Raw genomic sequence first — 14,389 nt, 5'->3', positions numbered from 1 at the left:
TAAAGGTTTGAGCCTTCAGGGCAATAGCAGCGGTCCACTGTATGCTACCAGAGTAAGACCACCACCTTCTCAATATACTAGTCAGTTTACACTTTGAGAGCTTTGCATCTCACACATGGCCAATTAGAGACTGATACATATTTTAAAGAGAAAAACGTCAAAAAAAAAACAACTACCTTCACACTGAAGAAAGGAGGGGGACAGAAAAGAAATTCCTGAAAGTTGTTTCTCGGGAGAAAATATTTACAAGGCAAGAACTTCTCTAAAAAAGGCATCTTTGCAGAATTCAGCAGTAACAGTAAAGCTAACACCAACTAGTGGGCTTTGACATGGCCTCCCAGTTTGTGGTCAACCATGCTCATAGCATAATGAGATTCAGAGAGCCCTCTTGATAACAGCATTGTCCATCAAATTGTTGTCAAATAAAAAACAGTTGGCTGGACTTTAAGGGATTTAGTGCACTTCAAAACAACCTTGAAGACCCTTTAATACCTAGCATATAGAAAAAAGATTTAGTGAGTGAGGTTGAGAACCGGGAAAGTATGCTGGCAGTTTCACAGACTCGTTAAGTCTAAGGAACATCAAATGACTGACTCCCTAGAAGGTTTAGAAGTGTCAAGCCCTGCATGAACTTGATGACAAACTTCAGAGATGGGTCTATCTTTGACTAGTTCATATTACACCATGCAGCATCCTGACATAGCTATCAGGAGTTAAGTTCTTTGAGTTTAACCTGAAGATTAACTAGTCGAGCAGTTTGTGTGGAGAAAGTAAAGGAGGTTCATGCACACCTGTTTACGTTATCCCACAGTTCTTTTCCCTCTTAGAATTGTAGGCCTCTCTGGCAGTTCTCTCCCCTCTTACTGCACCCCCCACCTCAAGAGGCCAGAAGCACGTGAGCCACATTTTGGAAACACTACACCTATAGATCTGTTAGAAATAAAACTGGTGAGTTGGTTACAAGGAGATGTGAGGTTCAGAGACAATCTGATACTGACCTGAGTGACTCAAGCCCAAATACGTACAGTTATTCAGTTCAAACCTTTGAGCTTTGCTATTAATTTAGCTACCAGAGGAACTAGTGGAAAGGCATAAAGATGCCTCTTTCTCCAGCGTGAAATGGAGAAAGTGTCCCTTGCTTTTACAGCCTTCTCTAGATAGCACTGGCAGAGGACAAGTCGCTTCCTGCTCCATTTTATGGTGAAGACTCTTGTGTTCCTCACCTAGGGAAGATCCAGCCTGCTTCCCAATCCAGAGGCCACTTGTGAATTCAGTCTACAATAGTGTTCTTCACTATGAAATACACACCAACTACATATGTTTTGTAGAAAAGCCTACTCCAATGCCTAGAAGGAGTGCCAATACAGTATGTTTGACAGCATTGCTACCAGGTGCTATGATAACAAGTCAATTCTCAGGGAGGATAGGTGAATCAATTGCTATTAGACAAGATGGTCAGGGACGCAATCCTATGCCCTGGGTATTCCTAAGCCTCTGACGACAAGAAGCTGGAACTGGATGACAAAGGGTGGATCAGTCAATAATTGCCCTGTTCTATTAATTCCTTCTGAAGTATCTGGCACCGGCCCCTGTTGGAAGTAAGGATACTGGTCAAGGTGGACCATTAGTCTGACCCAGTTTGGCCATTCTTATGTTTTTAATTTAAAAAAAAGCCTATTCTGTGAGATTTTGTTTTTCCATCTTTTATGTTGCCAATTTTGATTGGCCATCTTAATCACGTGGTGGGAGTTTTTCCAAAATAAGTTATTGACAGACTGCCAATTAGCAGAAGCAAGTCTCTAGAAATTTAGAACTTGCCTACTGTTGGAGTAACTATTTTGTTAAGTTTCCAAGTGCAGAGAAACCCTCAATGATTTAAACAGATCTGACTGGAAGGAAAGAGATTTATGAGAAAGAGTATCTGATATGACATCCCTGAATCTCTGCAGAAGAGCTGGAGCAGAGTAAGTGAAGTACAGATACTGTAAGAAGGTAGCATTTATCATCACTGGGATGGAATTCAGTGGACAGTAAGGACCCTGCTACCGCTGCTCTTAAGGATTTTAAAAAAAGTCAGTCCTGTACTAAGGAGCTAAGATGCTAGAACAGGGGTGGGCAAACTTTTTGGCCTGAAGGCCACATTGGGGTTCCAAAACTGTATGGAGGGCCGGGTAGGGAAGGTTGTGCCTCCCCAAACAGCCTGGCACCCTCCCACTTCCCACCCCCTGACTGTCCCTCTCAGAATACCCCACCCATCCAACCCCCCCACACCCCTTGTTCCCTGACCATCCCTTCCCAGGACTCCCCGCCCCTAACTGCCCCGCCAGGACCCACCCCCTATGCCACCGCCCCGCTCCTTGTCCCCTGACTGCTCCGACCCCTATCCACACCCCTGTCCCCTGACCACCCCATCCAATCGCTCCCTGACTGCCCACCCCCCCGGGACCTCCTGCCCCTTATCCAACCCTCCCCCCCCGCCCCCCCCGCCCTGTTTCCATGCTGCTCAGAGCAGCATGTCTGGCAGCCATGCAGCCCGGCAGGAGCCAGCCACGTTGCTGCGCTGCCTGGCAGGAGCTCTCAGCCCCGCCGCACAGAGCACTGGTGGCACGGCGATCCGAGGCTGCAGGGTGGGGGGACAGCAGGGAAGGGGCCGGGGGCTAGCCTCCCTGGCCAGGAGCTCAAAGGCCGGGCAGGACAGTCCTGCGGGCTGTAGTTTGTCCACCTCTGTGCTAGAATGAGAAACTTGCACAGATGTATCTTTGGAGAAAGACCCCTTGCAGTATTATGCTAGTGCATAGGACACCTGAAAGCGAATGACTAGAAATTAGTGTTTAAACTAAAATTTTCTATTATCCGAACAGAGGTGCAGAAAACAAACAGCATAACTAAAAGCAAACTGGATTAATTTTGGGGACTTTAACACACTGATATAATTATCAAGATGTACCAATGAAGTTACAATTCATGAGAGTAACATGATTAATGAGTATAATATTATTCTCAGAAGACAAAGACCAGGATATATTTTAAAATTAGATTTTAGTATTGTTTTCTTGCATTGTGTGTTTGAAGTCAAACCAGAGATACTATCTCGTTTCTTTTGCATATTACAAGTTGTAATATATGCAAAGCAGCTTTCTATCAAACACTACTACTCTGTTCAGTGCATGTTAAGGTTCAGAGTTAAAATGAAAATCCTCATATGGATGATGATTCCATGTGAAAAGCCTTTTTTGGGATTATGCAAAAAGGACAAGTTTAATTTATAGGGAAGCACTTGGAAAGCAGCTTCAATTACCTAAAGATACTTACTGTTTTCTATGGTTGGATCATATGAATCAACAAACTGGCCTTCCACAAACTGAATAGTCAATGAAGATTTCCCTATAAAGGAAGCAAAAAAAATATTTGTTTAAATGCCACTGTACAGAAACATACTCCAATGAGTTAATGAAGCCATTAGAGCAAGAGTCTGCTACCAAGTACAAAGTGATATTACAATAATCAAAGTTGAATGTGTTTTTTTATGAAATAAGCATACAAACCTGTGGTGGCTTAAACCCTGGTTACAGTTGGCTACTGAACCCTGTTACTGAAAGTACCAGTTAAATAGCCTGTTCTCAATCAGTACCGAAAGTTATGTAAGAACTAGCACAGACAGGCCTGACAAGCTGTTTTCAGCAAGGGTTCTGTTTCCTAGCATAGTCAGAGCACCCACTCCAGTTTATAGTATAGAACAGGGGTAGGCAACCTATGGCACGTGCGCCGAAGGCAGCACGTGAGCTGATTTTCAGTGGCACTCAGACTGCCCAAGTCCTGGCCACCGGTCCAGGGGGCTCTGCATTTTAATTTAATTTTAAATTAAGCTTCTTAAACATTTTAAAAACCTTATTTACTTTACATACAACAATAGTTTAGTTATACATTATAGACTTATAGAAAGAGACCTTCTAAAAATGTTAAAATGTATGACTGGCACGCAAAACCTTAAATTAGAATGAATAAATGAAGACTTGGCACACCACTTCTGAAAGGTTGCCAACCCCTGGTACAGGAAACCAATTTCTATTCCAAGTGGTGTTGATTAACATGTACTGTGATATAAGTACCCACAAGACAAAGTGGCATTTTGATAATTATAAAGACTGGAGCTATGCAAGAGAGAACAGGAACTTTACATTAAGAAAAAAAGGGAAGGGAGCAAGATGCTAAATAATGGCAATAATGCAAATCCTTGCAGTGTCAGAACTAAAGACTGTTCCACATAAAAGTTTAAGGGCAAAGTCAGTCACCTGATCTACGCAGGCATTCTATCATCTATACAGTATTGGGAGTGGTGAAGAGTTACATTTACCAGTTTGGAACACTAGAGAATGGCTGTGCCAAATCAGATTACAACATTTTTATTAAAATGCATTCATCCAATCTGTAGTAGTTTAAAGAATAAAACCACTATACTATAGTTAAAACTCTCTTAATTGTTTCACTCTAAGAGGTATTTAACCCTCTGCCCTCATCAGAAAAAAGTTAAGATGACTTTAGGATCCAAATTTGACTTTCAAATCATATCAGTGAGGAACTTAGAATTTCACATTCCATTAACCACATCTTTCACGATTAATCCAGGGGCCTGTAATTTAAAAACAAACAGTTATATGTCCAGCCCTTATGGCTCTGAAAATTATACTGTTAACAAACTGATGCAAGAATGTCTGCCCAATTCTGAAAACAGTTTGAAAATCAGTGAGAAGTATGAACTGCCCTATTCATCTCAATAGTATGACAAAGACTAAGAAGGATACATTTAAGATCCTGCTCACATTTAACTGGTATTAAAAGTCATGGTTAAGCAGCAAAGCTTAGTGGCAAGTAATTCAATTTGTGTCTACCCAGCAACTTTTCTGTCATCACAACCATATTTGTGTGCTTACACCTTAAGACAAGCAAACAGAGCACAATGAGGAGCAGTGCACCCCACTATGTCCTCCTTCAAAGAGCTGGGAAGGAGAACTGGACAACCAATTTCACATAGATAACTGGGGTCCAGGATGCACCGGAAAAAAAACAAAGTGTGTACTCAACCACATTATAGGAAGACAAATGAGCCATACTAGGCCTCTGGCAGCGGTTAATCACTGTTGGCCACTACAGTAAGCCATATGACATTGACAAGCAATATCCAGAGAGTTTCTGCACTACAGAAGTTGGAGAACCATTTGACAGTCTGTCCCAATCACTCCTTGTTCCCTGTAAGACATCCACAAAACTTGGAGGGCAGCATTCATAATTGGCAGGGAATAGCATGCAACTATTAGAGGGCCAGGTTCACATTCTGTGCTGCACCTACTTCCCTCAAGTGTTAGAAAAGTTCTAGTATCACACTAAAGAGCTAACAAAACTGCACCAATGAGTTTTTGGTTTTTTTTTTAAATTCAATCTAACAGTATATATATTTATCAAGTCTACTTAAAAATGTAAGCTAAAGACTTTTCACGGGCAAGACAAATTTCCTATTCAACAGCTAATCCTTCCTAAAGCTGTGAAGAAAATACTGATTCTTAGGGTACCTCTACACTACCAGCCGGATCGGCGGGTAGTGATCAATCTAGCGCGTGTAGTGTAGACGCGATACTCGATCCCCAATCGCTCTCCTATCAACTGCTGAACTCCAGCTCAGCGAGAGGCGGAAGCAAAGTCGATGGGAGAGTGGCAGCCGTCGATCCCATGCTGCAAGGACGTGAAGTAAGTGATTCTAAGTCAATCTAAGATACGCAAGTTCAGCTACGAGAACAGCGCAGCTGAAGTCGACGCATCTTAGGATCCATCTCCCCCCGGCAGTGTAGACCAGGCCTTTAAGACAGTTTAAGTATTAGAACAATCAACTTACATGGGAGGGGCACCCTGATCTTAGGTCTTTGCAAATTAAAGCCTTGCAAATACACAATTAGACAAGTGACTTCATTTTAATTTAGTCTGACAAAATTCAGCTATTGAAGTGATTCACGTGGTCACAATTTAAGATGAAACTTGGGCAACTACTGAAGATTGGACTTGTTTTGGCCAGTTATGTCTTAACTAGAGACTAAGGGAACTTGTCTACCCTCAGGAGAGATTTTGCTAACTGCTCATATTAACCAGGATTCTCAAGCTCTCAGGATTCTAAGCAATATTTTCCCCAGCATTAATTTCCATGCACCACAACATGCTTCTTTTCAGAGATTACTGGATGTTGCCTGATTTGATAAGGGCTGTTTTAGAAAGGCACAACATATGTTCTCCCATCCCCAGGCCCAAGTTTACCACCTCAGCCCTACCAGAACCAGGTGTTCGAGCGTGCAGTGTGCTACAAGATATAGCATTTCCTGGGAAGCCTGGTCATCTGGTTACAGACTCTGCATGATGTTTTGTTTCACCATCACACAATCTGTGCGATTTAGACAGTACTTTTAAGCAGAGAGATTGCCATCATTTTACTATTGTGAAGCAAGCATTTGGAAGCAGGGTTGAACTTACAGCACCATTTCCATTGCAATGACTTCCCTACATGCAGGAATTTGCCAGGTCCTATTTCAACATATGCTTACCAACACACTGCAACATAATCCTACAAACATTGCTAAGTGTTAGATATTTTTGGACCTGGACATTAGCTTTTTTTGCTCCTTTGTAACCCATGTTAGTGTATTGGGGAAAGATGCTTCCAAACAGTGAATAGTCAAAAAATTTGATTAGTTTCCAGTTTAGCCTAAAGACTTATCGGGTAATACTGAGTAATCCCTTGGCACTGGGTGCATTTCTACACAATGGTGAGAGCAAGATTCGAGAACTTTAATTGATAGACACTATGAAGACTAACAGGCATGTAAGGTTCATTTTTAAAAAACAGTTTACAGGAAAAAAGTTGTTTGTGACTGAGACTATTCATCCCAAAACAGTTTAAGACTAAGCCATAGTTATACTTTGCTGTCTAAACATCAGTTTATATGCATGTTTTCCCAAGTCTTCCTACAGACTAGAGAACAAAATCCAGAAGTGATCAGTCTCAATTCATTCTTCATCAGACTCACGGAAGTGGGCTACAAGGCTCTTGACCCAGAGGATACTAGTTTCAGTGCTATCAAAATTATTTTGGTAGAATGTGGTATTCTGAAAAGAGGCCTCAGGTCCCATTAACAACCAGAAGGCAAGATCTTAGCTAAGCTCAGAGCCAGGAACAGAGCACTTGTCATAAAGCCATATTAAGCTATTAGATCTAGTGCTGTCAAGACCTAATTTCTCAAAGAGGCTACATTTGAGCCAAAAGAAGAGATGCTTCAAGAGGTGTGTCACTTCAGGGCCTTTCAGTTAAAAAATAGCCTGTATTCATCATAAGCTTACCGTTTGTGAGGCAAAAATAAGCCTGTATGCAGTTCAGCTGTAGTTGACTCCTCGCTACTTCCAGTAAGTCACACCAGTTTACCCAAACTATAAAAATAAGCCACTGCACCATCCAAGAAGTCACATTGGAATTTCTAGAGAAAAGAGTTCAGGCTAAATCAAGCATCATGTCCTACTACAACCAACCTAAGAATAAAACAGATCTTCAGCTCACACATTTAAAGTGAACTGATATTATATACAGCAAGCAGTATTTAAAGTGACCACTCAAGGGAGTAGAAATAGCTCAACTGAGGTTATAGCCAAATGAAGATGAAGCAGAGTTGTACTAAAATACACTTGGAATACTTTGGTGTTTTCAGATAGGATGCTCAAATGTGGTATTACGTAGGTTAGACTTACATATATGCAGTATGGAAATCAGATGGACCTTCGTTCTGCTCAGTATAGCACACCTTAGAATGGTTCTCTTTGCTGTATAGGATAGCATACTGAAGTAGTATTCTTGAAGCGATTCAACTGCAAAGAGCCAGGAACCGCACAGACAAAGCCAACATGCTTGGATTTAGAGAAGAGTTGGCCAACTGCAGGAACGGTCAGTATAACATTGATAAGTTAAGGGCATCTGCAAAAATTTAGCTATCTGGAATAAATAGCTGCTTTTGAAAATGAGAGGATGGAAAGAACATCCAGCTTTTCTAATGCAAGTGAAAATTTTGCCTACAACAGCACTGTCAGTAGTATGACCATTTTGGCCAAGAAATACTATAAAATGAGCGTATAAAATAACTAGGTGGATGCACATTTAAAAATGAGAGTTAAGATTTCTAAGAATAGAAGGCAATGCTAAAATTTAATGTTCGCCTGTACTACAAAAATCTACTTGAATTATTTCTCTCCTCTCCCTCAGAACGAGTACCAAAGAGAAAACAAGATAGGAAGAATCAAAAAATTCAATAGTTGTGTTCCACACTACTCCTCCCAAAACCTTGCAAATACAAAAAGTTAAGCATGTGATGAGAATCCATTTGATAATTATTCTTGTCAGTGCTCTAGAAAATGTTACACAGGGATAATGGCGAAATGCAAGATTGGAATATTATGAATGTACCGTATTTTCCGGCGTATAGGGCGACTGGGCGTATAAGACAACCCCCTAATTTTACAGTTAAAACATAGGTTTTGGCCTATACTCGCCGTATAAGACTACCCCCCTTCCGAGGGGGGAGCCCAGAGCCTTTTAAATCCCAGCCGCGGCAGGGAGTCAGAGGGCTCTGGGCTGCCCGCTGCGGCGGGGAGCCCAGAGCCTTTTAAATCCCAGCCGCGGCGGGGAGTCAGAGGGCTCTGGGCTGCCTGAAACCACGGGGAGCCCAGAGCCTTTTAAATCCCAGCCGCGGCCGGGAATCAGAGGGCTCTGGGCTGCCCGCTGTTTATACACAGCGTATAAGACGACCCCCGATTTTTGGGGGTTGTTTTTTAGTATAAAAAGTCATCTTATACGCCGGAAAATACTGTATGTAAGTATGGAGCGCTATATAATTAATCAAAGCAGACGGTCGACTTTCCCACTCCAAACTGGATAGCGATCAATCAGTAGCTGTCTGGAGTTGCCAGCTTCCAGACTGCAATAGCCACCTGCTTCTCCACCAGCAGGGCAGCTCTCAATCTTGTGTCCTTGCACCACAGGGTGGGGGCGAGTTCAGCACACAGTCCCATGAAAGTGGTTTTTCTCATCTGAAAGTTCTGCAGCCACTGCTAATCATCCCAGACTTGCATGAAAATGTGATCCCACCACTCAGTGCTTGTTTTCCAAGCCCAAAAGCGGTGTTCCACTGTGGTGAGCATATCTGTGAATGCCACAAGCAATCTTGTGTCGTATGTGTTATGCGAGTCGACACTATCATTGGACTTCTCACTGTCAGTTTGTAGCTTAAGGAGTAATTTGACTGCAATTCGTGACGTGCTGGCAAGACCCATCAGCATATTCTTCAGCGGTTTGGGATCCATTCCCACAGACCGAAAGGGACGAGAGCGCACAGTACAAAAAACATTGAAAGATGGTGCCAAATGTGAATGGAAGCACAGGGATTGCTGGGATGCAAAGCAATGCATCACGGGGCATTGGGACAGGATCCAGAATACCCTGCACCCCACCCCCTTCCCACAAGCCACAGGGCCAAAATGGGAAGAGGTGCTCTGTGGGATAGCTGCCCATAACGCATTGCTCCCAATGCTACTGCAAGTGCCGCAAATGTGGCCAAACCAGTGCGCTTGCAGCTGATGGCGTGAACACACTGCAGCACTTTCCTGGCTGCGGTCTCCAAGGGCTGGTTTAACTCACAGCACTCTACATCTGCAAGTGTAGCCAGGCTCTAAGTCTAACTGTAAGGCACAAGAGATATTACCCATGGCTGCTAGCTGAAACTGCTAATGGTGTAAGGAGGAACTAAGACAGCTGGCCCCACTCCACCTCCTCCCTGGATCCTGGGGACTTTGGGCACTGATGGCAAAGCGACGTCATTGGAAGAATGTACACTAGAAGTAGAATATGTAGTGATAATCACTGAAAGAACCCATATTCTAATTATGGCTCAGCTAATTAGAGCATAGATCCTGGATGTGTTGTAAGAACTTTGAGTTGCCACTTGTGAGTTACTCATGTTTTGTCAGGTAAGCTGGAAAGGACTGGGGTTGCCTTCTGCTGCAAAGGAAGGCAGGGTGCCAACTTCTTTTAAACAAGCACCTATAGGTAACTATCAACTTGCCTCTTATGCAAGTCTATTAGGTGTCATATCATCCAGACTCTGAATTTCCTTGGATCCATATCACCCATGTGAAGTCTGGGCACATATAGTAAGGAGACAGCACTGATCCCAATCCTATAACAGGCAGGTCAAGTAACAATGGTGATTCTAAGTACTGACAAGATTTTGGGGGTTTTCAGACTTTCGGAGGGGACGGACAATGGCACTTGAATGGATCTATTTCTATTGAGATCCTAAAGGATGATAGCAGGTAGCTGAGTGACTGCCATGAAGATGTGTTTGTGCAGGGTTTTATTTGTTCAGAACATAGATTTTATGTACACATGAGAATGCTGGGGAGAGGATGGAATGGGAAGATGAGTGATATGGGCTGTTACATCATCAAGGATGTTCTACACTATATGCTTCTAGTTATAAAGTAGATGTTATGACATTCACTCATGAAGCAGAACTAGCAAAAGCGCTATAAAGCTTTTTATAGGGCAGTTTCAGTACATCAGTTTTTCAGAAGCCATTGTTATTGTGGTCATTCAAAAGAAGGCAAAGAAGTGACTAACATGTTAAGTGTTATCATGCCTTATGTTATCCGCTCCTTTGTTCCCAAGGAGTTGTCACTTGAGACAGTGCTGTATGTTAGCCTCCTGCACCACCTGTGATTGAGCTTTATAGCACTTGAGATCCTCAGTGACACTTGATGAATGTACACCAACTCACCTACCGTTTCAATACCCTATTGCACTGATATGAACTGCAAGAAGTTTATCCTCATTTGTGAATTATAGCCCAGAGGGACAGTATAGTTCTTCTGACTGGAAAAGAGAGAGATAATGTACCACAACAAGAAACAGACAATCATTCTGTCAAACTTTTATGGAGGTACTCTGCAATCCTCTCCCAAAGGTTTCTAGGGAGGGCTGTCTCATTTCTTCCCTTGCAATAGGGCACTTTTGCATGCCATTCCATGATGATTTCAGCAAGCATTACTGCAGGGGTGGCCAACCTGAGCCAGAGATGGAGCCAGAATTTACCAATGTACATTGCCAAAGAGCCACAGTAATATATCAGCAGCCTCCCCATCAGCTCCCCGCCCCCCGCACCTCCTGCCCACTGGGGGCCCTGCCAATCAGCACCTCCCCTTCCCTCCCGATCAGCTGTTTCATGGAATGCAGGAGGCTCTGGCAGGAAGGGGAGGAGCGAGGGCACGGCAAGCTTGAGGGAGGGGGCGGACAGGGGTGGAGTGGGGACAGGGCCTGTGTCAGGGCCAGGGGTTGAGCAGTGAGCACCCCGCGGGCACACTGGAATGTTGGCACCTGTAGCTCCAGCCCCGGAGTTGGTGCCTATACAATATTAACTTCTGAAGAGCCACATGTGGCTCTGGAGCCACAGGCTGGCCACCCTTGCATTATTGGAACAAACAGGTTAGGAGCATATGGGCTCGAGTGACTTTGGGATGACAGCAATAGCTGTCCTAACAAAGGACTACTATATTAGTCTCACTATGGAGCCACTCAGTGTCCCCTTAGGCTCTCCAGTGCATCTTGCCACTCAGACAAGCTGAGCTTCTGTGATGAAAAGTTATTAAAACCAAAAAACACCACATATTAGGTTAATCTTAACAATTCCTTTGTTACAGTCAGGAGTCAGGTATCAGCTAAAATCCCCACTGCTTGTTGAAAATAGTACCTATACTCAGTGCCGCTGCCCTGTACCCATACATACGGAAATAGGGGCCAAAATGTTATATAGTTTCACATGCAACTGAAAAACTCCCTCATTTTCTCCACTCCTCACCTTCAGGCCATACTCACACTCACCATGCCTGGGGCTGGAGAGAGGTGTTGTGCAGAGGCCCTCTAAGGCTGACGCCACTAATTCTCATGGCCATGAATATAGTAGACCCCTTATTATAAATGTACAGCAACCACTGCATAATTCATAGGTTCATGAAAAGACAGTGGAATATTCATAAAAATGTATTCCAAGCACTGTGCAATTCCTAACTGCCTCAAAAGTTCAGGGCAAGGTAGAGCACAGTCCCCCACACGACATTAACATGCAGTCCTGCATACCACATTAATGTGGCAGACCGTGAAAGTGCTCTTTCAAGGCCTCCCTTGGACATACACTCCCATGCTGAGCTCTAATGGCCCTTGCGTCTGGCTGTTTCAAGTCATCAGACAGCCACTCCACCTCTGCCCTGCACCCTCTGGCAGCAACTTTTCCCTCTTTGCCTTACAGATATTCTGAAGGACAACAGGCAACTAAAACTCTTGGGATATTTTTCTCACTGAGGCTTTGGCTACACTTACACTTCAAAGCGCTGCGCTAAGTGTAGTCAAAGCGCCAGCGCTGTCCATACTCCATCTCCCTGTGGGGAATAACGTACAGCGCTGGGAGCCGCGCTCCCAGCGCTGGGGCTTTGACCACACTGGCGCTTTGCAGCGCCGCAATTTGCAGCATTGGAGAGGGTGTGTTTTCACACCCTGCTACAGCGCTGCAAATTTGTAAGTGTAGCCAAGCCCTGAGATACCATTCTGTGAGTAAACACACATGAATTTGACACCTTCCTCCCAGACACCCCCACACAACTTGTTTCTACCCGTAGTGCACTGCACATCAACACAAGCATTCCTGGTGAGTACATGCAGCACTGACGTAAGCAACCAAGCATGCACACGCACAAGCCATATATTAACTGTGGCAGCTTTATGCTGACATAACTTGCATGGACCAAAGTTTGTAATACAGACATGGACTTAGTATGCTTTGACTTACTACCACTTCAAACAGCGGTACATCAAAGCACACTATGAAACTTTTAGTCCACTATAGCAATGTCCACGCTGGACATTACTGCACAGCAAGCTAGTGCACTGTAGATTCACACCTTGGCATGCCAGACTAACTCACTATGTAGATAAGCCCTTGATGTTTTAATTATTCAGCATATATTCCTACAGCTAGACAGTATTTAAAATAAATTCTTGCAGGTCACTGTTGAGAGCTGCAGGAAGTTTAAAGTAGACTAGTGTTTTACTTTAGTCTTATACTGATGCCAAATTCAATTATAAAGTGTTAAGTGGCTGCACTGTAGAAGCCAAAGAACTGTTTGGCACTTCCATAAGACAGCACTGCACACCCTGCCATCCAGCATTTAATTGCAGCAGAATCTACCCTTGTAAGTTATTTACTGTATTCTAAACAATAGACTTTCAACTTTTGTATAAACATAGCAATAGCAGGATCCATGCCTTGCTCAGAGAAGGAGTCCCTTCCTTTCATACAAAGATGTTATCACTTGGTTGAGTGAGCTAGCACTGAGTCAGAAAACTACAAGCATAAACATTTAAGGATCTGACAGAGAAAATAATATAAAGCAGGCAAATCAAGAGTTAATCCTAGCACAGTGTCCTTAAATAACCCCACTGTGGCTTGATATTACAGCTGAACATGCTGCCTCTAGTGTCCCAGCTACTGTTAAAAAGTTTGCTGCAGTAAGTTTGACATCTAAAGGGTTCAACCAATCATAAAAAGAAGTTTTTAATTAAAACTGGCATTTAAGTCTCATTTCAGTCCCCTGCTGGGAGCAGCCATTTTGTTTATCTTGGTATTCTAGAGCATCACCACGGTAAAGACCATTTAATCCAGTCCCCAGTCTAAGACTTTTTAGTTTTAATAATGTTACTAATTAAGTATTAAATATTGCATAAATCCTGACCATTAGAATTTAATTTTAGGTCCTAGGTGGCTCTAATGCAATGGCTTTGGTGTGTTACAGGCTCCACTAATTCTGTAGTGAGGTGCTTCGACATGACAGCAGGTTTTTGTTCTTCATCAGATACAACAGTGACACTGGCTATTTAGTATGTAATAGAAGTATCTGTTCCCTCTGATTTAATACTGAATGGATACCGCATCATGATGTTGAGTCCTTACTGAGAGGTGCCATTATTCCAAATGACTTAAAAGCAAACTCTTAACTCCATTTGTAATATTAGAAATACTGTAACTTTTTGCCAGAATAAGGGGGCGTTTGCTCCATCTCCCTGCACAAATGCTTAAATTCCCCAGTACAGTGTTTGCAATCTGCCCTACTATAAATGCTATAGGGATGTCACAGTCTATTCCAGAGATGGCTGCATTATTTCTTGCATTTTTTGTTTATACTTGACAAGCACGAAGGCTTTCAGATGACTACATCAAGAAAAGTGAGCCAAGGTTCATAACGCACTGTGATAGCATTTCCA

General features: G+C 43.1%; 1 protein-coding gene across 1 annotated transcript in view; it reads right to left on the bottom strand.

Moving 5' to 3' along the window:
* Positions 1–14,389, bottom strand: part of RHEB (Ras homolog, mTORC1 binding) — a 55,696-nt gene that overhangs the window by 34,860 nt on the left and 6,447 nt on the right. The window contains exon 2 of the mRNA XM_045003268.1: positions 3,313–3,384. Coding sequence (XP_044859203.1) covers positions 3,313–3,384 — 72 coding nt within the window. The remainder of the gene's footprint in view (positions 1–3,312; positions 3,385–14,389) is intronic.

This window comes from Mauremys mutica, chromosome 2, assembly GCF_020497125.1.
Source record: "Mauremys mutica isolate MM-2020 ecotype Southern chromosome 2, ASM2049712v1, whole genome shotgun sequence".
Lineage (NCBI taxonomy): Eukaryota > Metazoa > Chordata > Testudines > Geoemydidae > Mauremys > Mauremys mutica.
The sequence above is the reverse complement of the archived record's forward strand: the minus strand, read 5'-3'. Positions and strand labels throughout refer to the sequence as shown.